At 40.4% G+C, this 27,561-nt stretch overlaps 1 protein-coding gene across 1 annotated transcript in view; it reads right to left on the bottom strand.

Moving 5' to 3' along the window:
* Positions 1-2,353: 2,353 nt before the first annotated feature.
* The window catches only part of FBXO4 (F-box protein 4), a 104,960-nt gene continuing 79,752 nt past the window's right edge, over positions 2,354-27,561 (bottom strand). The window contains exon 7 of the mRNA XM_053701242.1: positions 2,354-4,347. Within this exon, the coding sequence (XP_053557217.1) occupies positions 4,264-4,347 (84 nt within the window). The 3' untranslated portion in view covers positions 2,354-4,263. The remainder of the gene's footprint in view (positions 4,348-27,561) is intronic.

Below are 27,561 nucleotides of genomic sequence, written 5' to 3'. Positions count from 1 at the left end.
AAACAATCCAAATGATGACTCCTATTTTATTTCTGGGTTGCACATAAGACAGGAGTAGTTGTAAACTTAAAAAGAAACCTATAGTGTCCTGAAAAAGTGAAAAGTAAAATGCCTGTAGATGTCCATTAGGCTAAGGGCATATCCATAAAACACAATACCATGTGCAGGGGCTCATCAGAGTGAAGCAGCTGGTGCTGTGCACAAACCAACTAATCGATTATGAGATTCGTTGACCACTATTTTCATAATCAATTATACCGATTAGTTGTTGCAGCTCTAGATTATTTATTTATATAGTAAGGTTACACTCCTTCCTGTATAGGAGATGTATATTAAAGATTTAAAAGATATCTTTCATTTATAGTAATGTATAAGTGTCTTTCTGAAAGAATGTATTTCTTACTGTTGGTATAGTTTTTAATCAAACATTTTATAGCAATTTCAATATGCAAACTAGCACAGTCTTAGCTAAAACATTTACATAGCAGCTTTTATTCAGACAAGCATACTATGAACAAACTTTATTGCACAGTTAAGCACTGTGTTAGCTAAAATTACATGTACAAATACAAGTGTAGCACAGGGTAAAATCAAATCCGGCCACAGTATAAGGTTACATGTATTTTACACACTGCATACTCTGATTTTCTGAATCAGGTGATTGGGGGTATTGTTGAATGTTTGCCCCACTTCAGACTGGACAGAACTATGCAAATGTATAAACAATGAAGCAAACTGAAATGACAAAACTCATAGTTCAAGAACAACACAGACTAATGGTAGACAAAAAGCAAACCTCCTCCTTGATACACTCCAGTGTTTAACAACTGTACAAGTCTCTCTCCTTGAGGCCCATAAGGAAATCCCAGCAAATTTAAGTTAATTAATTCTAGGACGGATCTATGACGCTGATATCATATCGTCGACCAATCCCAGGATGGCTCTGATTGGCCATGGATTAACTTGAGGGCGGAGTCTAATGCCATTTATACCCCGAGACGCATCACCTTTTGAAAAAGCCGCAACAGCATGGTGAAACATGTTAACTATTCCCCAATTTGTTTTTCCATTTTAAATAGCAGACTGTCTCTGCCAATGTTGTAATCTTTACTTTCTAGCCACCGGTCATTATGGATAACTAATTGCAGGTTAAGATTGGATGAGGAATAAGGTAATTATACTGGCTTTCATTGGGAAGTTGAATTGTAGCAACAGCCCACTCACACTAACTAAAATCCTTTAGTTATTTGTTTAGAGCAGTGCTTTCCAAACTGTGTATCGTGATGCATTAGTGTGTCAGCAGCAGTGTGTAGGTTTGTCCCAGCTTCAGCACAATTTTTTTTTAATTAAATTTTTTTTGTTTTAATTTTTTTTTTGGTTTCCGACTTTCCGCCTGCCTGCTATACATATCACGTGATTGACACATGATTGATACCTATTGGTGCAGCTCAGCAGGAACTGAAACTATTCCCATTGGCGGCACATTGGCTCCTGACTACACGTGTAGTCTCCTCAATTAACTTGTGACTGCATGTATAGTCAGTGAGTGGGACAGCAGTGTGTTTGCAGCGCGGGCAGTAGTCAGTCGGACTCACAGAGCTCTGAGGGCGGCAGCTTAAATGCTGAGCTGAAGTCAGAAGTCAAAGTGTGCTTTTTTACACCTCTTAAAACAAATTAGTTTAACCTCCTGTTTGCTAGTACAACTGAATTACTGTGTCGCGAAATGATGTAGGTCTAAAAAGTGTGTGACCAACATCAAAAGTTTGGAAAGCTCTGGTTTAGAGTATACTGTAGCTATGAGCCATTTGACCCCAGTAATACAAAACAATTACTTTGTTACAAGTTAAATAACGTTAAACTACGCCATGTCAGCACGCCAAGGTCTAAATAAATAGAATATTGTTCCCAATGATGTATAAACCTGCTACAAGTATTTGCAGTTTGTAATGATAGCAATATTAATCTAATCAAACGTCGTATATTAAACAAAAAAAGAACTGTGTACACACACTGACTGCTATTAAAAGGTACAAGGGTCAATACAAGCAAATAATCAATGCGTATACTGTAGTATAACTGTGACAATAATAGGCAGCTATCAAGGAGAGATTCCTAAGGCACTTAAAACACAAAATTCAATGTGCACAATTTAACGTAACAAGTAAATTAAATTAACAAAAAAATTCACTGCAAATAAATACTATCACAGCATTACTCATCAAAGGCATAAGCTTAATCTATTAGAACAAACCCAAACTTCAATTTAATTCTGTGATTTCTCTCATGTGTGGGTTTTTCTCCAACAAGTACACCAAACATTATCAGTGACAAAATAAATAAGAAGACAAAATAGTGTAATTGCATGGAATTGATTTTATTTTTATATCACCTCTGAGATCCTATATACTTAATCAATACCAACTGAAGTCACATGCACAATATACCACAGGTGCAGTTTTAAAGGGACACTCAAGTCAAAATAAACTTTTATGATTTAGATAGAGCAGAAGTTTTAAGACACTTTCCAATTTATTGCCATTATCTAATTTTGCACAATCTTGTTATATACCCACTTTCTGAGGAACAAGATCCTACTGAGCATGTAGCTTGTAGGGTATACCTATACTAGTCTGTGATTGGTTGATGTCTGTCACATGATACAGGGGACTGGACAATGGGAGAAAAAATAAGTCAGAAAAAAATCTACTGCTTATTTGAAATTCAGAGTAGGTGTTAAATTATTGTATTTTTATTATGCACTTGTTAATTATGCAATTCTACTGCATTGAGTGGTCCTTTAACAAGCGAAAGTATTATCATTGGAAAGTTCATATGAATTTAAAAACACAGATAAAGTAACATATTGACAAGTTAGATTAACAGCAATTGATAAAATGCTGATATATTCCATCCAAGCATCCAATTATCACAATCTTATAGATCAAGGGAGACCTATGGTATTTTGATTTTTCCATACTAGAGTGCTGTGCAACACATTGTGTATGTAAGAATATTGAACAGGGGCAGAACTACCATTGGTGCAGCAGGTGCAGTTGCACAAGGACCCAAGTGCTGGAGGAGCCCATAGCAGCCAGATTATACATGAGCATGTGCAGAATGTGTACAAGAGCCTTTAATTAGTGCAGGTTGTTTATCCCCAAAATCATTATACAGAGCAACATATACATATTGCCATTGCTTACTACTGGGTACCTTTAGGGGGCCCCCAAAAAAATTGCACCAGGGCCCTCTGTTGAGTAGGTCTGCTACTGATATTGACAGTGTCAAGGCAATAACCTAACACCCCAAAAGCTGGCACACTTATACCTAGTATCTAAATAACTACTTATATACCTCGATTGACTTATCCATAATAGATTTCAATAGACTCAGATATATATCTTTCAGCAATGAGGTGGATGGTGTACAGCATCACAGAGCCTCTCGTGTTCTTAAAGGGACAGTCTACACCAGAATTGTTATTGTTTTAAAAGATAGATAATCCCTTTATTACCCATTTCCCAGTTTTGCATAACCAACAAAGTTATAATAATATACTTTTAACCTCTGTGATTATCTTGTATCTAAGCCTCTGCAAACTGCCCCTTTTTTTCTGTTCTTTTGACAGACTTGCAGTCTAGCCAATCAGTGCCTGCTCCCAGATAACTTCACGAGCACAGTGTTATCTATATGAAATGTGTGAACTAACACCCTCTAGTGGTGAAAAACTGTTAAAATGCAATCTGAAAGAGGTGGGCTTCAAGGTCTAAGAAATTAGCATATGAACCTCCTAGGTTAAGCTTTCAACAAAGAATACCAAGAGAACAAAACAAAATTGGTGATAAAAGTAAATTGGAAAATTGTTTAAAATTACATGCTCTATCTGAATCATGAAAGTTTATTTTGTACTAGACTGTCCCTTTAATCTTTTTTCAGTTTTTAATTAATCATAATAAAAGTTATATTTTATTACAGCTCACTCCTACGCCAAGGATACAAATGATATTCTAGGGAAACAGAAGTGCTAGCAGTGCAAACTTTTGGCCAGTATTTTCTGACCTATCCTTTTTGTTTCAGTTTTGTGCAGTTTACTATTTAAAATAGGAAACTACTGCAGAAGACTAAATAATATTGACTGAAATAAAGATGTATAAAATCATATGCAGCTTTTTTTTAAAAAAAAAATACATAAATATATGAAGAATTACTTGAATTTGTATGTATATTATAATATTTATAGCATTTAACATTAAAATTAATAGGCTACATCTTTCTCCCAACTTCACTAAAAATCCATACAATGCCTTCATGTAGTCCTGAAAGTGTTGATGCTTCTGTATTTTGTACCTGAAAGAAAAGGGAAAAAATAGTCAAGAGTTGTATTAGTTGGAAAGCTATTAATCTGTGACAGCAGCTCTCATAGATAAACCACAGTTTTTACAGAGGCTAGAATTTAAAATCTGCATTTAAGAAAAAATAATCTAGAGTTTTCTTCATGCTATACATATTTTTGTCACTTTTTTCTGTTATTATTTATTTATTTTTTTATGAAAAAAGTGTAGAATGTATATAGAATATGAAGCATTATAAAAAGCAATATTTTATTGTTCATTGCAAAAAAGTAGTATAGTTTCATTATTTTGAATCAGTTCATTAAAGGGACACTAAACACAATTTTTTTCTTTCATGATTCAGATAGAGCATGCAATTTTAAACAACATTCTAATTTACTCCTATGTCCTACATTTAGCCACTAATCAGCAAGCGCCATTCATGGTGCTGAACCAAAAATGGGCAGGCTCATAAGCTTTGCATTCCTGCTTTTCAAATAAAGATAGCAAGAGATTGAAGAAAAATTGATAATAGGAGTAAACCAGAAAGTTGCTTAAATTTGCATACTCTATCTGAATCATTAAACAAAAAAAAAATTGTGTTTAGTATCCCTTTAAGCAGCACACACCAGTGAAGATATGAACACTTTCAAGGGGACAGGTAGAAACTTAAACTCCGAACCCCGCATATTCAAGTGGAAATAAGATCCTTCCTCTTCCTGCAACACTCCATTCTTATATAAAAAGCAGTGAACAAAAAAAAAAAATAATAATTTATGCTTACCTGATAAATTTCTCTCTTTTGCGATGTACCGAGTCCACGGATTCATCCTAACTTTTGGTATATTGTCCTTCCTGACAGGAAGTAGCAAAGAGAGCACCACAGCAGAGCTGTCTATATAGTTCCCCCCTTAACTCCACCCCCCAGTCATTCGACCGAAGGCCAAGGAAGAAAAGGAGAAACTATAAGGTGCAGAGGTGACTGAAGTTTACATAAAAAATACTATCTGTCTTGAATAGACAGGGCGGGCCGTGGACTCGGTACATCGCAAAAGAAAGAAATTTATCAGGTAAGCATAAATTTTGTTTTCTTTTGCAAGATTTACCGAGTCCACGGATTCATCCTAACTTGTGGGATACCAATACCAAATCTTTAGGACACGGATGAAGGGAGGGACAAGACAGGAACCTAAACTGAAGGCACCACTGCTTGCAAAACCGTTCTCCCAAAAATAGCCTCCGAAGAAGCAAAAGTATCAAATTTGGAAAATGTATGAAGCGAAGACCAAGTCGCAGCTTTACAAATCTGTTCAACAGAAGCATCATTCTTAAAAGCCCATGTGGAAGCCACCACTCTAGTGGAGTGAGCTGTAATTCTTACAGGAGGCTGCTGTCCAGCAGTCTCATAAGCCAAACGGATGATGCTTTTCAGCCAAAAGGAAAGAGAGGTAGCCGTAGCCTTTTGACCTCTACGCTTCCCAGCATAGACAACAAACAATGAAGATGATTGGCGAAAATCTTTGGTTGCCTGCAAATAAAACATCAAGGCACGAACCACGTCCAAGTTGTGCAACAGACGTTCCTTTTTAGAACCAATTTCCTGATTGATATTCCTGTTAGAAACAACCTTAGGGAGGAACCCAGGTTTGGTACGCAAAACCATCTTATCAGCATGGAAAACAAGATAAGGCGAGTCACATTGTAAAGCAGATAGCTCAGAAATTCTTCGAGCTGAAGAGATAGCAACTAGAAACAGAACTTTCCAAGATAGAAGCTTAATGTCTATGGAATGCATGTGTTCAAACGGAACCCCTTAAAGAACATTAAGAACTAAATTTAAACTCCATGGCGGAGCAACAGGTTTAAACACAGGCTTGATTCTAACTAAAGCCTGACAGAACGACTGAACGTCTGGAACATCTGCCAGACGCTTGTGCAATAGAATTGATAAAGCAGAAATCTGTCCCTTTAGGGAACTAGCCGATAGGCCCTTCTCCAATCCTTCTTGGAGAAAGGACAAAATCCTAGGAATCCTGATCTTACTCCATGAGTAGCCTTTGGATTCGCACCAAAAAAGATATTTACGCCATATCTTATGATAGATTTTCCTGGTGACAGGCTTTCTATGACCGACTCGGAGAAACCCCGCTTTGATAAAATCAAGCGTTCAATCTCCAAGCAGTCAGTTGCAGAGAAATTAGATTTGGATGCTTGAACGGACCTTGGATCAGAAGGTCCTGTCGCAGTGGCAGAGTCCATGGTGGCAGACATGACATGTCCACCAGATCTGCATACCAAGTCCTGCGTGGTCATGCAGGTGCTATCAAAATCACCGAAGCTCTCTCCTGTTTGATTCTGGCAATCAGACGCGGAAGGAGAGGGAAAGGTGGAAACACATAAGCCAGGTTGAACGACCAGGGTACTGCTAGAGCATCTATCAGTACTGCCTGAGGATCCCTGGACCTGGATCCGTAACAAGGAAGCTTGGCGTTCTGACGAGGCGCCATCAAATCCAATTCTGGTGTGCCCCATAGCTGAATAAGTTGAGCAAACACCTCCGGATGGAGCTCCCACTCCCCCAGATGAAAAGTCTGACGACTTAGAAAATCTGCCTCCCAGTTCTCTACCCCTGGGATATAGATCGCTGATAGATGGCAAGAGTGAGTCTCTGCCCATCGGATTATCCTGGAAACTTCTATCATCGCCAAGGAACTCCTTGTTCCCCCCTGATGATTGATATAAGCTACAGTCGTGATGTTGTCCGACGGAAATCTGATGAATCCGGCCGAAGCCAGCTGAGGCCACGCCTGAAGAGCATTGAATATTGCTCTTAATTCCAGAATATTTATCGGTAGGAGGGCCTCCTCCTGAGTCCACAAACCCTGTGCTTTCAGGGAATTCCAGACTGTACCCCAGCCCAGTAGGCTGGCGTCCGTCGTCACTATAACCCACGCTGGCCTGCGGAAACACATTCCCCGGGACAGGTGATCCTGTGACAACCACCAAAGAAGAGAGCCTCTGGTCTCTTAATCCAGATCTATCTGAGGAGATAAATCTGCATAATCCCCATTCCACTGTCTGAGCATGCATAGTTGCAGTGGTCTGAGATGCAAGCGAGCAAACGGAACTATGTCCATTGCCGCTACCATTAGTCCGATTACCTCCATACACTGAGCCACTGACGGCCGAGGAATGGAATGAAGAGCTCGGCAGGTGGTTAAAATCTTTGATTTCCTGACCTCCGTCAGAAAAATTTTCATGTCCACCGAATCTATCAGAGTTCCCAAGAATGGAACTCTTGTGAGAGGAACAAGAGAACTGTTTTTCACGTTCACCTTCCACCCATGAGATCTTCGAAAGGCCAACACTAAGTCCGTGTGAGACTTGGCTAGTTGAAAAGTCGACGCTTGAATAAGGATGTCGTCTAGATAAGGCTCCACTGCTATACCCCGCGGCCTTAGGACCGCCAGAAGGGACCCTAGCACTTTTGTGAAGATTCTTGGCGCTGTGGCCAACTCGAAGGGAAGAGCCACAAACTGGTAATGCTTGTCCAGGAAGGCAAACCTGAGGAAATGGTGATGATCTTTGTCTTTTACACAGCGTAAGAACGCCTCTCTTTTTGTCTGGTTTACAGACAATTGAGAAAGATGGAACATCCCCCTTGGAGGAGAATCCTTGAAATCTAAAAGGTACCCCTGGGTTACAATTTCTACGGCCCAGGAGTCCCGAACGTCTCTTGCCCAGGCCTGAGCAAAGAGAGAGAGTCTGCCCCCTACTAGATCTGGTCCCGGATCGGGGGCTACCCCTTCATGCTGTCTTAGTGGCAGCAGCAGTCTTTTTGGCCTGTTTACCCTTGTTCCAAGCCTGGTTAGGTCTCCAGGTTGGCTTGGATTGAGCAAAGTTCCCCTCTTGCTTTGCCGCAGGGGAAGAGGAAGCAGGACCACCCTTGAAGTTTCGAAAGGAACGAAAATTATTTTGTTTGGTCCTTGACTTATTCGACTTATCTTGGGGAAGGGCATGACCCTTCCCTCCAGTGATATCTGAAATGATCTCTTTCAGTGCAGGCCCGAATAGGGTCTTACCTTTGAAAGGGATGGTCAAAAGCTTGGATTTAGAGGACACATCAGCCCACCAGGACTTAAGCCATAACGCTCTTCGCGCTAAAATGGCAAAACCTGAATTCTTTGCCGCTAACTTAGCGAGATGAAAAGCGGCGTCTGTAATAAAAGAATTAACTAGCTTAAGAGCCTTAATTCTGTCCAGAATATCCTCTAGTGGGGTCTCCACCTGAAGAGCCTCTTCTAGAGCCTCAAAACAAAAGGCAGCTGCAGTTGTTACAGGAACAATGCATGCAATAGGTTGAAGAAGAAAACCTTGATGAACAAAAATTTTCTTTAGGAGACCCTCTAATTTTTTATCCATAGGATCTATGAAAGCACAACTGTCTTCAATAGGTATAGTTGTACGCTTAGCCAAAGTAGAAATAGCTCCCTCCACCTTAGGGACCGTTTGCCATGAGTCCCTCATGGTGTCAGATATGGGAAACATTTTCTTAAAAACAGGAGGGGGAGCGAACGGAATACCTGGTCTATCCCACTCCTTAGTAACAATGTCCGAAATCCTCTTAGGGACCGGAAAAACATCAGTGTAGACAGGAACCTCTAAATATTTGTCCATTTTACACAATTTCTCTGGAACTACAATAGGGTCACAATCATCCAGAGTCGCTAAAACCTCCCTAAGCAATAAACGGAGGTGTTCTAGCTTAAATTTAAATGCTGTCATATCTGAATCTGTCTGAGGGAGTAATCTTCCTGAATCAGAAATTTCTCCCTCAGATAGCAAATCCCTCATCCCTACCTCAGAACATTGTGAGTATCGGATACGGCAACTAAAGCGTCAGAAGGCTCAGCATGTGTTCTTAACCCAGAGCTACTGCGCTTCCCTTGCAACCCTGGCAGTTTAGATAAAACCTCTGTAAAGGTAGTATTCATAACAGAGGCCATATCTTGCAAGGTGAAAGAATTAGACGCACTAGAAGTACTTGGCGTCACTTGTGCGGGCGTTACTGGTTGTGACACTTGGGGAGAACTAGATGGCAAAACCTGATTTCCTTCTGTCTGAGAATCATCCATTGCCAAACTGAAAATATGTTGTCTGCAAGTTATAGACATATCAGTACAAGTGGGACACATTTTAAGAGGGGGTTCCACAATGGCTTCTAAACAAATTGAGCAATGAGTTTCCTCAATGTCAGACATGTTAAACAGGCTAGTAATGAGACAAGCAAGCTTGGAAAACACTTGAAAAAAACACAATTTTCAAAAAACGGTACTGTGCCTTTAAAAGAAAAAAAGGCATACACAAACTGCAAAACAGGTTAAAATAGCTTCAAATTTTCTGAAATTTTTACAGTGTACCTATTAAGCTTTAGGAGGATTGCACCCAAGTAAATAAGCAATGCACCCCCAATTAACAAAACCGGATCACAAAATGTCTAAAACCTGTTTAAACATCTATTAGCACCTTGCCACAGCTCTGCTGTGGCCCTACCTGCCCTTAGGGAACGATAGAAAGGTATTAAAGCTTCGATTAGGCCCTCAGGATTAATATCAGGGCCTCAGGAGAAGTTTCTTGCTGCTTGCCAGTAGAACTAAATGCGCAACAGAGGCGCGAAAAACATAATTTATGTAAGAACTTACCTTATAAATTCATTTCTTTCATATTAGCAAGAGTCCATGAGCTAGCGACGTATGGGATATACATTCCTACCAGGAGGGGCAAAGTTTCCCAAACCTTAAAATGCCTATAAATACACCCCTCACCACACCCACAATTCAGTTTAACGAATAGCCAAGAAGTGGGGTGAAAGTGCGAAAGCATATAAAATAAGGAATTGGAATAATTGTGCTTTATACAAAAAAATCAAAACCACCACAAAAAAGGGCGGGCCTCATGGACTCTTGCTAATATGAAAGAAATGAATTTATCAGGTAAGTTCTTACATAAATTATGTTTTCTTTCATGTAATTAGCAAGAGTCCATGAGCTAGTGACGTATGGGATAATGATTACCCAAGATGTGGATCTTTCCACACAAGAGTCACTAGAGAGGGAGGGATAAAATAAAGACAGCCAATTCCTGCTGAAAATAATCCACACCCAGAATAAAATTTTTAATGAAAAAACATAAGCAGAAGATTCAAACTGAAACCACTGCCTGAAGTACGTTTCTACCAAAAACTGCTTCAGAAGAAGAAAACACATCAAAATGGTAGAATTTAGTAAAAGTATGCAAAGAGGACCAAGTTGCTGTTTTGCAAATCTGATCAACCGAAGCTTCATTCTTAAACACCCAGGAAGTAGAAACTAACCTAGTAGAATGAGCTGTAATCCTTTGAGGCGGAGTGTTACCCGACTCAACATAGGCATGATGAAATAAAGATTTCAACCAAGATGCCAAAGAAATGGCAGAAGCTTTCTGATCTTTTCTAGAACCGGAAAAGATGACAAATAGACTAGAAGTCTTTCGGAAAGACTTAATAGCTTCAACATAATATTACAAAGCTCTAACAGCATCCAAAGAATGCAATGATTTCTCCTTAGAATTCATAGGATTAGGACATAATGAAGGAACCACAATTTCTCTACTAATGTTGTTAGAATTCACAACCTTAGGTAAAAAATTCAAAAGAAGTTCGCAGCACCGCCTTATCCTGATGCAAAATCAGAAAAGGAGACTCACAAAAAAGAGTAGATAATTCAGAGACTCTTCTGGCAGAAGAGATGGCCAAAAGAAACAAAACTTTCCAAGAAAGTAATATAATGACCAAAGAATGCATGGGTTCAAAAGGAGGAGCTTGAAGAGCCCCCAGAACCAAATTCAAACTCCAAGGAGGAGAAATTGACTTAATGACAGGTTTTATACAAACCAAAGCTTGTACAAAACAATGAATATCAGGAAGATTAGCAATCCTTCTGTGAAAAAGAACAGAAAGAGCAGAGATTTGTCTTTCAAGAAACTTGCGGACAAACCTTTATCTAAACCATCCTGAAGAAATATAAGTCTTCCAGACTCTATAATATATCTCTCTAGATACAGATTTACGAGCCTGTCACATAGTATCAATCACAGAGTCAGAGAAACCTCTTTGACCAAGAATCAAGCGTTCAAACTCCACACCTTAAAATTAAGGTTTTGAGATCCTGATGGAAAAAAGAACCTTGAGACAGAAAGACTGGTCTTAACGGAAGAGTCCACAGCTGGCAAGAGGTCATCCGGACAAGATCCGCATACCAAAACCTGTGAGACCATGCTGGAGCTACCAGCAGGACAAACGAGCATTCCTTAGAATATTGGAGAATACCCTTGGAAGAAGAACTAGAGGCGGAAAGATATAGGCAGGATGACACTTTTAAGGAAGAGATAATGCATCCACTGCCGCCGCCCGAGGATCCCTGGATCCGGACAGATACCAGGGAAGTTTCTTGTTTAGATGAGAAGCCATCAGATCTATTTCTGGTTGTTCCCACATTTGAACAATCTGAGGAAATACCTCTGGGTGAAGACCATTCGCCCAGGTGCAACGTTTGGCGACTGAGATAATCCGCTTTCCAATTGTCCATACCTGGGATATGAACCGCAGAGATTAGACAGGAGCTGGATTCCGCCCAAACCAAAATTCGAGATACTTCTTTCATAGCCAGAGGACTGTGAGTCCCTCCTTGATGATTGATGTATGCCACAGTTGTGACATTGTCTATCTGAAAACAAATGAACAACTCTCGCTTCAGAAGAGGCCAAGACTGAAGAGCTCTGAAATTGCACGGAGTTCCAAAATATTGATCGGAAATCTCACCTCCTGAGATTCCCAAACCCCTTGTGCCGTCAGAGACCCCCACACAGCTCCCCAACCTGTAAGACCTGCATCTGTTGAGATTATAGTCCAGGTCGGAAGAACAAAGAAGCCCCCTGAACTAAACGATGGTGATCTGTCCACCATGTCAGAGAGTGTCGTATAATCGGTTTAAAGATATTAAGTGAGATATCTTTGAGTAATCCCTGCACCATTGGTTCAGCATACAGAGCTGAAGAGGTCGCATGTGAAAACGAGCAAAGGAGATCGCATCTGATGCGGCAGTCCTAAGACCTAAAATTTCCATGCATAAGGCTACCAAAGGGAATGATTGTGACTGAAGGTTTTGACAAGCTGAAATCAATGTTAAACTTCTCTTGTCTGACAAGGACAGAGTCATAGACACTGAATCTATTCTAGAAACCTAAAAAGGTTACCCTTGTCTGAGGAATCAATGAACTGAATGGTAAATTGATCCTCCAACCATGAACTTGAAGAAACAACACAAGTCGATTCATATGAGATTCTTCGAAAATGAGAAGACTGAGCAAGTACCCAGATATCGTCCAATAAGGAAATACCAAAACCCTGTTCTCTGATTACAGAAAGAAGGGCACCGAGAATCTTTGAAAAAAATTCTTGGAACTGAGGCTAGGCCAAACGGTAGAGCCACAAAACTGGTAATGCTTGTCTAAAAAGAGAATCTCAGACACTAAAAGTGATCTGGATGAATCGGAATATGCAGATACACATCCTGTAAATCTATAGTAGACATATAATGCCCTTGCTAAACAAAAGGCAGGACAGTCCTACAGAAACTGAATGTTAGTATCCTTACATAACGATTCAATATTGATAGATCCAGAACTGGTCTGAAGGAATTGACCTTCTTTGGTACAATGAAGAGATAAAATAAAACCCCAGCCCCTGTTCCAGAACTGGAACTGGCATAATTACTCCAGCCAACTCTAGATCTGAAACACATTTCAGAAATGCTGAGCCTTTGCTGTGTTAACTGGGACACGGGAAAGAAAAAAATCTCTTAGCAGGAGGCCTTAACTGAAGCCAATGCTGTACCTCTCTGAAACAATGTTCTAAAACCAGAAATTGAGAACGGAATTGATCAAAATTTCTTTGAAGAAAACGTAATCTGCCCCATACCAGCTGAGCTGGAATAAGGTCCGCACCTTCATGGGTACTTAGGAGCTGGCTATAGGTTTTCTATAAGGCTTGGATATATTCCCAACTGGAAATAGTTTCCAAACTGATACCGCTCCTGAGGATGAAGGATCAGGCTTTTGTTCCTTATTGTGAGGAAAGGAACGAAAAATGATTATTAGACCTAAATTTACCTTAGATTTTTTATCCTTTGGTAAAAAAGTTCCCTTCCTTCCAGAAACAGTTGAAATAATAATTTATTACCCTGGAAAGAAACGGAAAGCAAAGTTGACTTAGAAGACATATCTGCATTCCAAGTTTAATCCATAAAGCTTTTCTAGCTAAAATAGCTAGAGACATATACCTGACATCAACTCTAATGATATCAAAAGATGGTATCACCAATAAAATTATTAGCATGTTATAGAATAATAATAATGCTATAAAATTATGATCTGTTACTTGTTGCGCTAAAGCTTCTAACCAAAAAGTTGAAGCTGCAGCAACATCCGCTAAAAATATAGCAGGTCTAAGAAGATTACCTGAACATAAGTAAGCTTTTCTTAGAAAGGATTAAATTTTCCTATCTAAAGGATCCTTAAAATGAATTACTATCTACCGTAGGAATAGTAGCACATTTAGCAGGAGTAGAGACAGCCCCATAACCTTAGGGATTTTGTCCCAAAAAAACTCTAATCTGTCAGATGGCACAGGATATAATTGCTTAAACGTTTAGAAGGAGTAAAAGAATTACCCAAATTATTCCATTCCCTGGAAATTACTTCAGAAATAGCATCAGGGAGATTAAACACTTCTGGAATAACTACAGGAGATTTAAAAACCTTAATTAAACGTTTAGATTTAGTATCAAGAGGACCAGAATCCTCTATTTCTAATGCAATTAATACTTCTTTAAATAAAGAACGAATAAATTCCATCTTGAACAAATACAAAGATTTATCAGCATCAACCTCTGAGACAGAAACCTCTGAACCAGAAGAACCATTATCAGTATCAGAATGCTGATGTTCATTTAAAAATTCATCTGAAAAAAGCGAAGTTTTAAAAGACTTTTATGTAAACTAGAAGGAGAAATAACAGACATAGCCTTCTTAATGGATTTAAAAAATAAAATCTCTTATGTTTATCAGGAACACTCTGAAAATTAGATGTTGACGGAACAGCAACAGGTAATGTAACAGTACTAAAGGAAATTTTATCTGCATTAATAAGTTTGTCATGACATGCAATACAAACAACAGCTGGAGAAACAGATACCAAAAAATTATAGCAGATACACTTAGCTTGATAGCTCCAGCACTAGACAGCGATTTTCCTGTAGTATCTTCTGACTCAGATGCAACGTGAGACATCTTGCAATATGTAAGAGAAAAAACAACATATAAAGCAAAATTGATCAAATTCCTTAAATGACAGTTTCAGGAATGGGAAAAAAATGCCAAAGAACAAGCTTCTAGCAACCAGAAGCAATGAAAAAATAAGACTGAAATAATGTGGAGACAAAAGCGACGCCCTTATTTTTTAGCGCCAAATAAGACGCCCACAATATTTGGCGCCTAAATGCTTTTGGCGCCAAAAATGACGCCACATCCGGAACGCTGACATTTTTGGCGCAAAATAACGTCAAAAAATGACGCAACTTCCGGCGACACGTATGACGCCGGAAACGGAAAAGAATTTTTGCGCCAAAAAAGTCCGCGCCAAGAATGACGCAATAAAATGAAGCATTTTCAGCCCCCGTGAGCCTAACAGCCCACAGGAAAAAAAGAGTCAAATTTTTGAAGGTAAGAAAAAATGATTAATTCAAATGCATTATCCCAAATATGAAACTGACTGTCTGAAAAATAAGGAAAGTTGAACATTCTGAGTCAAGGCAAATAAATGTTTGAATACATATATTTAGAACTTTATAAAGAAAGTGCCCAACCATAGCTTAGAGTGTCACAGAAAATAAGATTTACTTACCCCAGGACACTCATCTACATGTTTGTAGAAAGCCAAACCAGTACTGAAACGAGAATCAGCAGAGGTAATGGTATATATAAGAGTATATCGTCGATCTGAAAAGGGAGGTAAGAGATGAATCTCTACGACCGATAACAGAGAACCTATGAAATAGACCCCGTAGAAGGAGATCACTGCATTCAAATAGGCAATACTCTCCTCACATCCCTCTGACATTCACTGCACGCTGAGAGGAAAACCGGGCTCCAACTTGCTGCGGAGCGCATATCAACGTAGAATCTAGCACAAACTTACTTCACCACCTCCATCGGAGGCAAAGTTTGTAAAACTGAATTGTGGGTGTGGTGAGGGGTGTATTTATAGGCATTTTAAGGTTTGGGAAACTTTGCCCCTCCTGGTAGGAATGTATATCCCATACGTCACTAGCTCATGGACTCTTGCTAATTACATGAAAGAAATAGGCCCCGCCCACCACACTCGATGTGGCTGGGGCCTACCCAAATCCAAAAAAACCTTGCCTGAAGCCATGTGGGTTATAATAACCCCAATATAAGCCAAATGAACCCTCTGCAAAAGTCCCAATAAAGAACATTACTCCCAGAACACCCAAACGTTTGTCCTTCCAATTTCACATACAAACTGAGTGCCCAAAATAAATAAACAAAATAAGCCCTTTATGCAAGCTAGTAAAACCTCTTAACCCTAGGATTACTGCTTCCCCTTCCCCTAAAGGGGATACTGTCAGCCTTTCTGAGTTAACACAGTCTCTGCAGAAAAATGACTGAACATACCTCATTGCTGTATAGCAAGAACCGTTCCTCACACTGAAGTTTTCTTGTACTCCTCAGCTCATGTGGGAACAGCAGTGGACCTTAGTTACAAATGCTAAGATCATCATCCTCCAGGCAGAAATCTTCATCTATGTCCTGCCTGAGAGCAAATAGTACAACACCGGTACCATTTAAAATAACAAACTCTTGATTGAAGGTAAAATAAAAACTAACAGTTTAACACCTCTTCTCTTTACCCTTCCTGCTTAGAGCCAGCAAAGAGAATGACTGGGGGGTGGAGTTAAGGGGGGAGCTATATAGACAGCTGTGCTGTGGTGCTCTCTTTGCTACTTCCTGTCAGGAAGGACAATATCCCACAAGTTAGGATGAATCCGTGGACTCGGTACATCTTGCAAAAGAAAAAAGAATTCTTGGCGAGTGCTTCTTGAAGGAATTGAGCCAACATATTTATCTTGGCTCATGCTGGTAGTGCTCACCAATTCCGCAATGCAATACAAAACCAGGCAAAACTCATTGTATAATAACTAGTGCATAACCTACTGGAGATGGAATCCAGTTGATGAACGTCCTAGTCCCCAAAAAAAACATCTGACACGTGCCAGTCCCCATAAGGCAAATTGGTATAAGGTTACAGGTATTTTACACACTGCAGGCTCTGATTTCCTTGATGTCTTCAATCACTTTATTGAAATGTTATGTAGCATACAGCAATCATTTTGACTTGAAAAGAAAAAGGCATATTGTCCTACAGAAGCAGATGCCCAGCTCTCAGACAAAGGAATTCTGAAATGAAAGTTGCTGTCCTAGAGTGTTGGCAGGTTGTGATCAAGAGAATACATTGGGGGTTCTGTTGAATGTCTGCACCACTTCAGACTGGACTGAACTATGCAAATGTATAAACAATGAAGCAAACTTCCCGATAGAAAAATAGGAGAGAATGATAATCAGATTAAAAAGCAATAAATGATATATTTATCAACATGTGCCAACATTATAATAAGCAGATGTGTTGTTTTTTGTTTTGTTTTTTTTAAACGTTACAGAGTACATACAATGGCCCAAGTGACTACGAACAAACCACCACATCATTGTTCTTGCAAAATAAACACTACATTAATACGTATACAAAAATGAGAAGTACCACATGCAACAGTGTAAAATATGGATGCACAAAGTATGAAAAAATTAAATGCACACTAGTATGTGGTAAATGGTGTGCAACACTTACATGTGTATCACAAAACCACAAGGATAAAACAGGACATACAAGAGAAAAATGACTTGCAACATAGTCGTACTTAAAGGGACACTAAACCCACATTTTTTCCTCAATGATTTAGATAGAGCATGCAATTTTAAAGTGAAGGTAAAGTTTGACATTATTTAAGACAACCTAGCATTTGTCCATATGACCCTAATCTAGTCTAGTAGTTTTTTTTTTCTATTACTTCAATATTTTGCATTAAAATTATATTTAAAAATCCCTACCGCTTAGCTCACAACTCCTCCCATGCCCTACTTCTGTCGTCTTATCTTTGTGATTTCCTTCAGCGGTCCCACCTGCTCTCTGTGTCTCTCAAATGTGCGGTCAAACTGCAGTTTATAATTGCGCATGCGCTAATCGCCGATGCTGCGAACCAGTGCGCATGCGCTAATCGCCGATCATTCTTTCCAAATGCACTACTGCAGTACTTCTATTTAACTTTCTCACATGTAAGTAGCACGCATGCGCTTACAACTAAAGGGGCGGATGACGTGGAGTGGCGTCCATTTCAATTGGATTCAACAAAAACGTGACCCACTGATAAAAAAAAAAAAAAAAAAACACAGGTTGAATTTGTGGACATTCGGCAATTGATTTAGAAAGGGGACAACTTGATTAATATTGAAAAATATAAGAATTGATGAATTAAACTTATGTTTATTTTACACACTTTATGCTATACTGTATTGACATTACCGTAACTTTACCATCACTTTAAGCAACTTTCTAATTTACTCCTATAATCAAATTTTCTTCATTCTCTTGCTATCTTTATTTAAAAAGCAGGAATGTAAAGCTTAAGAGTCGGCCAATTTTTTGTTGAGAACCTGGGTTATGCTTGCATATTGGTTTGCTAACTGTATCCACCAATAAGCAAGAGCTATTCATGATGCTGAACCCAAAATGGGCTGGCTCCTAAGCTTTAAATTCCTACTTTTAAATAAAGATAGCAAGAGAACGAATAAAAATTGACAGTACAAGTAAATTAGAAAGTTGCTTAAAATTGCATGCTCTATCTGAATCATTAAAGAAAATATTTGGGTTTAGTATCCCTTTAATGACGCATGACTCCAACGTACCAAGCCCCGCTGCATTGCACTAAAAACTTAATGATAGTAACAAAAAGAACAGCTTAGCCATCAAACCATACTACTGCCCAACCTCCTATTTATAGAATCAAGCATAACTGCAGATCCTACTAGAATACATATGAATAAGGTACATAATATACGTTGTAGCAAATAACAAATGTGATGTTTCAGAAGTGAACAATATAGCATGCTTGAAGGATGACAAAAACAAAATTTATGCTTACCCGATACATTTCTTTCTTTCTTGACACGGTGAGTCCACGGATCATATCTAATTACTATTAGGAATATCACTCCTGGCCAGCAGGAGGAGGCAAAGAGCACCACAGCAAAGCTGTTAAGTATCAACTCCCTTCCCTCCAACCACAGTCATTCGACCGAAGGAAAAAAAAGAGAGAAAGGAAGTAACAAAAGATGCAGAGGTGCCTGAGGTTTACAACACACAAAAAAAATGTCTAAATAAACAGGGCGGGCCGTGGACTTACCGTGTCAAAAAATAAATAAATTTATCAGGAAAGCATAAATTTTGTTTTCTTTCTAATGACACGGTGAATCCACGGATCATCTCTAATTATTATTGGGTATCAATACCCAAGCTAGAAGACACAGATGATAAGGGAGGGACAAGACAGGAAACCTAAATGGAAGGCACCACTGCTTGAAGAACCTTTCTCCCAAAAGAAGCCTCAGCCGAGGCAAAAGTATCAAATTTATAGAATTTTGAAAAAGTTTGTAGAGAGGACCAAGTTGTAGCCTTGCAAATCTGTTCCACAGAAGCTTCAACACCCAGGAAGAGTAAACAGCCCTTGTGGAATGAGCCGTGATTCTCTCAGGAGGCTGCTGTCCAGCAGTTTCATAGGCCAAACGAATTATACTCTTCAGCCACAAAGAAAGAGAAGTAGCAGTAGCTTTCTAATCCTTGCGTTTCCCAAAGAAAACAACAAACAATGCAGAAGACTGGCGAAAATCCTTAGTCGCCTGTAAATAGTATTTCAACGCACGCACCACATCTAGGTTGTGCAACAGACGTTCCTTATGAGAAGAAGGGTTAGGACACAAAGAAGGAACAACGATTTCTTGATTAATGTTCCTATCCGAAACCACTTTAGGGAGGAAACAACGCAGAACTACCTTATTCGAATGAAAAATAAGGTAAGGGGATTCACACTACAACGCCGAGAGCTCTGAGACTCTCTGAGCAGAAGACGACCCTTCAAGGTACTAGCAGATAATCCCTTCTTCAGACCCTCCTAGAGAAAAGACAAAATCCTAGGAATCCGAACTCTACTCCAAGAGTAGATTCACACCAATACAGATATCTTATAGTAAATCTTTCTGGTAAAAGGCATACAAGCCTGAAACAGTCTCAATGACCAACTCAGAAAAACCATGCTTAGATAAAATTAAGCGTTCAATCTCCAAGCAGTCAGCTTCAGAGAAACGAGATTTGGGTGAAGGAAGGGCACTTGAAGTAGAAGGTCCTTCCTCAGCAGAAGTCTACAAAGTGGGAGAGATGACATCACTAGATCTGCATACCAGATCCTGCGAGGCCACGCCGGTGCAATGAGGATCACCGATGCAATGACCCGAGGAAGGAGAGCAAACGGAGGAAACAGGTATGCTAGACTGAAATTCCAAGGGACCGCCAGAGCATCTATCAGTACAGCCTGAGGATCCCTTGACCTCGACCTGTACCTCGGGAGCTTGGCATTCTGTCGAGATGCCATGAGATCCAGCTCCGGCTGTCCCATTTGAGAATCAAGACGGAAAACACCTCCGGATGGAGTTCCCACTCCCCCGGGTGAAAAGTCTGTCTGCTCAGAAAATCCGCTTCCCAATTGTCCACTCCTGGAATGTGGATAGCAGATAGACAGCAGTTGTAGGTCTCCGCCTACTGGATAATCCTGGATACCTCTGTCATAGCCAGGGAACTCAGAGTTCCTCCCTGATGGTTGATGTAAGCCACCGAAGTTATGTTGTCCGACTGGAACCTGATAAACTGGGTTGAAGCTAACTGAGGCCAGGCCAGAAGAGCATTGAAGATTGCCCTCAGCTCTAGGATGTTTATGGGAAGAACTGACTCCTCCCGAGTCCATAACCCCTGAGCCTTTAGCGAGCCCCAGACTGCTCCCCATCCCAACAGGCTGGCATCCATGGTCCCAATCACTCAGGAAGGTCTGCGGAAGCAGGTTCCCTTGGAGAGATGTTCCTGAAGAGAATCTCTTGTCGCTTGATCTAGATGTAAACGCGGAGACGGATCCGCATAATCCCCGTTCCATTGTTTGAGTATGCATAACTGCAGAGGTCTGAGATGGAACCGGACATGATGTCCATGGCAGCTACCATCACACCAATTACCGCCATACATTGGGCCATTGGCGGCCGAGGAAAGGACTAAAGGGAAAGACAAGAGTCGAAAACCTTTGTCTTTCTGATCTTTGTCAGAAATATTTTCATTGATAAGGAATCTATTATGGTTCCCAAGAACACTACCCTTGTAGCTGGTATCAAGGAACTCTTTCCCAAATTCACCTTCCATCCGTGAGAACACAGAAAAGATAACATCTCTGTGTGTGGGAGTTTGCTTGTTGAAAGCTGATGGCGCTTGAACCATAATGTCCTCCAGATAAGGCTCCACTGCAATTCCCCGCAACCGGAGCACCGCCAACAGGGATCCCAGGACCTTTGAAAAAAATTCTGGGAGCTGTGGCAAGGCCGAATGGAAGAGCCACAAACTGGAAGTGTTTGTCTAGAAAAGCGAACCTCAGAAACTTGTGATGATCCCTGTGGATGGGAACATGCAGGTATGCATCCTTTAAATCTACTGTTGTCATGAATTGACCCTCTTGAACCAAGGGAAGAATGGAATGAATAGTTTCCATCTTGAAGGACGGTACTCTGAGGAACTTGTTTAGACTTTTGAGGTCTAAAATTGGTCTGAAAGTTCCCTCTTTTTTGGGAACTACGAACAGATTGGAGTAACATCCCAGACCGTGTTCCTGCATTAGAACAGGAACTATTACTCCCAGGTCGGAAAGGTCCCTGACACAGTGTAAGAACGCCTCTCTTTTTATCTGGTCTACAGATAATCTTGAGAGCAGAAGCCTGCCTCTGGGAGGAAAGGTCTTGAACTCTAGTTTGTATCCCTGGGACATGATGTCCACCGCCCAGGGATCTGGAACATCCCGAACCCAGGCCTGAGCGAAGAAGAAAAGTCTGCCCCTCACAAGATCCGGTCCCAGATCAGGGGCAGACCCTTCATGTTGACTGAGTAATTAACGTGCTTCTTAGAATGCTTCCCCTTGTTCCAAGACTGGTTGGACCTCCAGGAAGGTTTGGACTGTTCCTGCTTGGCAGAGGAAGTTTTACCCTTGAAGTTTCGAAAGGAAAGAAAATTACTCTGACGTCCATTCTGCTTATTCTTCTTATCCTGAGGCAGGAAATGACCCTTACCTCCCACAATGTCTGAAATAATTTCAGCCAAGCCTGGCCCAAACAAGGCCTTACCCTTGTAGGGAATAGTCAAAAGCTTAGACTTAAACGACACATCCACAGACTATGATTTCAACCATAAGGCTCTGCAGGCCAGGACTGCAAAACCAGAAATTTTTGCTCCGAACTTAATAATTGTAGGGAAGTATCCGTAATAAAGGAATTGGCCAACTTAAGAGCCTTGATCATATCCTGAATCTCCTCAAGGGGAGTATCTGTCTGAATAGATTCAGACAACGCATCAAACCAGTATGCCACCGCACTGGTGAGGGTAGCAATACACACCGCAGGTTGCCATTGTAAACCCTGGTGTACATACATCTTTTTAAGTAACCCTTCCAACTTCTTATCCATAGAATCCTTAAAGGAACAGCTCTCCTCTATGGGAATAGTGGTTCTCTTAGCCAAAGTGGAAATTGCCCCTTCCACCTTGGGGACCGTCTGCCTAGACTCCTTGATAGAATCAGCTATTGGAAACATCTTCTTAAAAATTGGGGATGGAGAAAAAGGGATACCAGGTCTCTCCCATTCCTGAGCAATAATCTCTGTAGTCCAGTCTGGTACCGGAAAAACCTCCACCGAGGAAGGCACGTCAAAGTATTTGTTTAACTTACTAGACTTCTTAGGGTTGACTACGACAGTCATGTCGGCGTCGTCTAAGGTGGCCAAAACCTCTTTAAGTAAGAACTGGAGGTGTTATAGCTTAAACATGAAGGATACAACTTCAGCATCTGAAGAAGGAATTACACTGTCTGAATCTGAGATTTCCACCTCAGATGCTACCGAAGTATCTTCCTCCTCAGAATTCAGGGAGGAAACATTCAGCATAGCCACGACTTTTTCAGAAACCTTACTCACTGATTCTTTACATTTCCTTTTTCACTTTCCCTGCAGCATGGGAAAAAGCAGACAGCGCATCAGTTACCGCCGAGGATATGTGGGTAGCAATGTCTTGCAAGGTAACTCCAACTGGAGTGTGAGAGGAAACGCAGGGCACTGCATGTGTAGATGATAAGGTTTGGGATGCTTGAGGAGAAAGCTGCAGCATAACTTGAACAGGAGACCCCTGAACAGCATCCGCCCCAGACAATGCTGGCTCAGATTCAAAGTCTATCCCTGTATTGCAATGTTCTCTCAATACATGAGGAACAAAAAGGGATTAGTGGTTCCACATTAGCATCAAAGCACAAAGTATAAGTAACATTTTGCAGGGTCTCTTGGTCCATCTTTACCCAATAAATGAATAAACAAAAAAAGAAAATACTTTAATTAAATTTGAAATTTATGTAAAAAACGTTACTAGCAGTTTAAATGCTAAAAGTAACTTTCTATTTTCTAAGAGCAGAGCAGCGGCTCTAGAGAACCCCAGACAGCCTCTACACCTCAGCAAGCCCTGCTGAGGTGCCTACCTGTCCCGCTGGTTACCGGCGTCAACAGAAGTTATCCAGACTCAATCCAGAGCTGCTCCCACCGGGTATCGGGCAACAGTTCTCACAGACTTCTGAGAATGCAGAGCTGCAAATAAAGTATGTCACCCATCCGTCTCGCAGGAAGCGATTAAGAAAAAAGCGTGCAAAAACTCTTTTGCCGCTTCAGAAAGCTCCGCCCATCGTGGGCGTACCTAACTGAAACTTCCTGGCCGGCCGGCTGGCCGGCCGGCATTAACCTACCACTGTGAAAGTAAAGCCGCCCAGAGAAACAACAAGTAAAACACACTACCAAGTTGCTATACCCCTGACCGGAACACACCGTAGAAAAAACACTGACTGAGCCTTATTAAGTAATGAGTCCTCTCATCCCCAGTTCCTGCACAAACTGCCTCACATTATCCTATTAACCTATAATAGGATTAATGTATTTAACGTCCCAACAGAGTTAACTGTTAAAGTGGCAAAAAGTTTCTTCTCTTCTTGTTAGAAAATAAATTTAGCACTTACTTTAATGGAAATCTGCCTGGCAGCAGGGCAGCTCACTAGGTTTGAGAGGCATTCTCTCTCACATGGACCTGTGGAAAAAACAGAAAGACTGAACAATCTTACTCAGGCTTTCAAGATAGGGCAGCAACAATTATTTGGGAGGCGCAGTGAGGATTATACCCCACAAGTTCTCAATTGCTTAAAAGCCACCACTGCTCTACTGAAGAGACTGACATGGGCTATGGCTACACCCCAGGAAAGATCAGAACAAACCTGTTCTGCTTTAAAATAATAAAATCTCGATTGAAGAATCTTCTTTCAGACACCTAAACTTTACTACCTCCTTGCTTTTTAACGTAGGTTTTAACGTAGGCAAAGAAAATGACTGGGGTTCGAGGGAAGGGAGGTGATACTTAAAAGCTTTGCTGTGGTGCTCTTTGCCTCCTCCTGCTGGCCAGGAGTGATATTCCTAATAGTAATTAGAGATGATCCGTGGACTCACTGTGTCATTAGTAAGAAAGTGCCTGAGTTAGAGCAGAATCTGGAGAGCAATCATTAATTCTGTCTGGTGGAGCACAGAACGTAAGGAAGAGGGTTGTTTATAAATAAAAAAAAAACACCTGAAGAGGTATTGGGGTTTTCAGTTTCTGTATGTTTACCAAAAAGGGACATTCATTTTTATTTTATTTTTTACATACGAGTCAAAGTTTTCCCTAAATTTAAAAAAAAAATTAAAAGCCTTACATTTGAATCGTTTTGCAGTCCAGGGACATACCTATTGAAAAACCTCAATTATTGTTAATCTTTTCTCCTTTGCTGTGGAATTTTACAACTGTTAGTACAAGACTTATGGCGCTTTGTACTTAATACTAAACAAGTGCTTAGAATTATGTCCAAAGTAGTTTGGAAAACAGAATTTAGCTGAATAACAGTGGATGTGTGCTCATTGTACTTGTCTATTCCCCATGAGAAGGGCCTTTCAGCAATACGATTCTTTCTTTACAGAAATTTTCGGCAGGATCCTACATTTTGTTCTTTTGTGCTTAGAGTAATAAGGTTTCTCCTCACACACAAGCACAACTATTTTGAGTTTGAGAGATCTCCCCAGAAATGTGGGATGGCTATGGGGGCGAAATTTGCCACTTCTATGCCAACCTATTTATGGGTTGGTAGGAGCTGTCTCACATCCATGGAGATGGTAACCCCTTTGGGCAAGAAATAGTTGTTTACAAATGCTATATAGTCAACATGCTGTTTATTTGGCAGGGTGAAAAATCTAGAGCTCAAGAGTTTGTGAATTGGATGAATACCAATGATGATGGAATTAAGTTTATCTTTTGTGCTTAGAGTAATAAGGTTTCTCCTCACACACAAGCACAACTATTTTGAGTTTGAGAGATCTCCCCAGAAATGTGGGATGGCTATGGGGGCGAAATTTGCCACTTCTATGCCAACCTATTTATGGGTTGGTAGGAGCTGTCTCACATCCATGGAGATGGTAACCCCTTTGGGCAAGAAATAGTTGTTTACAAACGCTATATAGTCAACATGCTGTTTATTTGGCAGGGTGAAAAATCTAGAGCTCAAGAGTTTGTGAATTGGATGAATACCAATGATGATGGAATTAAGTTTATCTTTGAATATCATCAATGTAGCATAAACGTTTTGGATGTTAAAGGGATATTCCAGCGTATTTTTTTTAAGTCATTATGTGAACATACACACCCATACATATAAACATACATACAAGCATACATACAACACACACAGTACACACAATACACACACAGTACATACACAAATACAGTACACACATACTGTACATACATACACACACACACACACACACACACACACACACAGTGCATTCCAATAGAGCATATATATTTGATCCACTTTTACATTTTCATTCTATTATGTAATTTATTTCCTTGTTTTTCTATCCTTTGTATAAAAACAACCATAGGTGAAATTAGCAGATGCTGTTTACTTGCAGCACATATACACCACATGTTATTGGCTCACCAATTTCCATTACTATTTGTTGAACAAAGGATAGGAAGATAATGAAGCAAAATAGATAATAGTACCAAACTGGAAAGTCGATTTCAAATTGATTCTCTATCTAAAGCATAAGAAAAAATTGTTTGATTTTAGAACCCTTTAAAAACAGAATTTATGCTTACCAGATAAATTACTTTCTCCAACGGTGTGTCCGGTCCACGGCGTCATCCTTACTTGTGGGAAATATCTCTTCCCCAACAGGAAATGGCAAAGAGTCCCAGCAAAGCTGGCCATATAGTCCCTCCTAGGCTCCGCCCACCCCAGTCATTCGACCGACGGACAGGAGGAAAAATATAGGAGAAACCATATGGTACCGTGGTGACTGTAGTTAGAGAAAATAATTCATCAGACCTGATTAAAAAACCAGGGCGGGCCGTGGACCGGACACACCGTTGGAGAAAGAAATTTATCAGGTAAGCATAAATTCTGTTTTCTCCAACATTGGTGTGTCCGGTCCACGGCGTCATCCTTACTTGTGGGAACCAATACCAAAGCTTTAGGACACGGATGAAGGGAGGGAGCAAATCAGGTTACCTAAACGGAAGGCACCACGGCTTGCAAAACCTTTCTCCCAAAAATAGCCTCCGAAGAATCAAAAACAGAATTTATGTTTACCTGATAAATTACTTTCTCCAACGGTGTGTCCGGTCCACGGCGTCATCCTTACTTGTGGGATATTCTCTTCCCCAACAGGAAATGGCAAAGAGCCCAGCAAAGCTGGTCACATGATCCCTCCTAGGCTCCGCCTTCCCCAGTCATTCGACCGACGTAAAGGAGGAATATTTGCATAGGAGAAATCATATGATACCGTGGTGACTGTAGTTAAAGAAAATAAATCATCAGACCTGATTAAAAAACCAGGGCGGGCCGTGGACCGGACACACCGTTGGAGAAAGTAAATTATCAGGTAAACATAAATTCTGTTTTCTCCAACATAGGTGTGTCCGGTCCACGGCGTCATCCTTACTTGTGGGAACCAATACCAAAGCTTTAGGACACGGATGATGGGAGGGAGCAAATCAGGTCACCTAGATGGAAGGCACCACGGTTTGCAAAACCTTTCTCCCAAAAATAGCCTCAGAAGAAGCAAAAGTATCAAATTTGTAAAATTTGATAAAAGTGTGCAGTGAAGACCAAGTCGCTGCCTTACATATCTGATCAACAGAAGCCTCGTTCTTAAAGGCCCATGTGGAAGCCACGGCCCTAGTGGAATGAGCTGTGATTCTTTCAGGAGGCTGCCGTCCGGCAGTCTCATAAGCCAATCTGATGATGCTTTTAAGCCAAAAAGATAGAGAGGTAGAAGTTGCTTTTTGACCTCTCCTATTACCAGAATAAACAACAAACAAGGAAGATGTTTGTCTGAAATCCTTTGTAGCATCTAAATAGAATTTTAGAGCACGGACAACGTCCAAATTGTGTAACAAACGTTCCTTCTATGAAACTGGATTCGGACACAAAGAAGGTACAACTATCTCCTGGTTAATATTTTTGTTGGAAACAACCTTCGGAAGAAAACCAGGCTCAGTACGTAAAAACCACCTTATCTGCATGGACCAGATAGGGCGGAGAACACTGCAGAGCAGATAACTCAGAAACTCTTCTAGCGGAAGAAA

This window comes from Bombina bombina, chromosome 2, assembly GCF_027579735.1.
Source record: "Bombina bombina isolate aBomBom1 chromosome 2, aBomBom1.pri, whole genome shotgun sequence".
Taxonomy (NCBI): Eukaryota; Metazoa; Chordata; class Amphibia; order Anura; family Bombinatoridae; genus Bombina; species Bombina bombina.
This window is presented reverse-complemented; position numbering and strand designations above follow the sequence as displayed.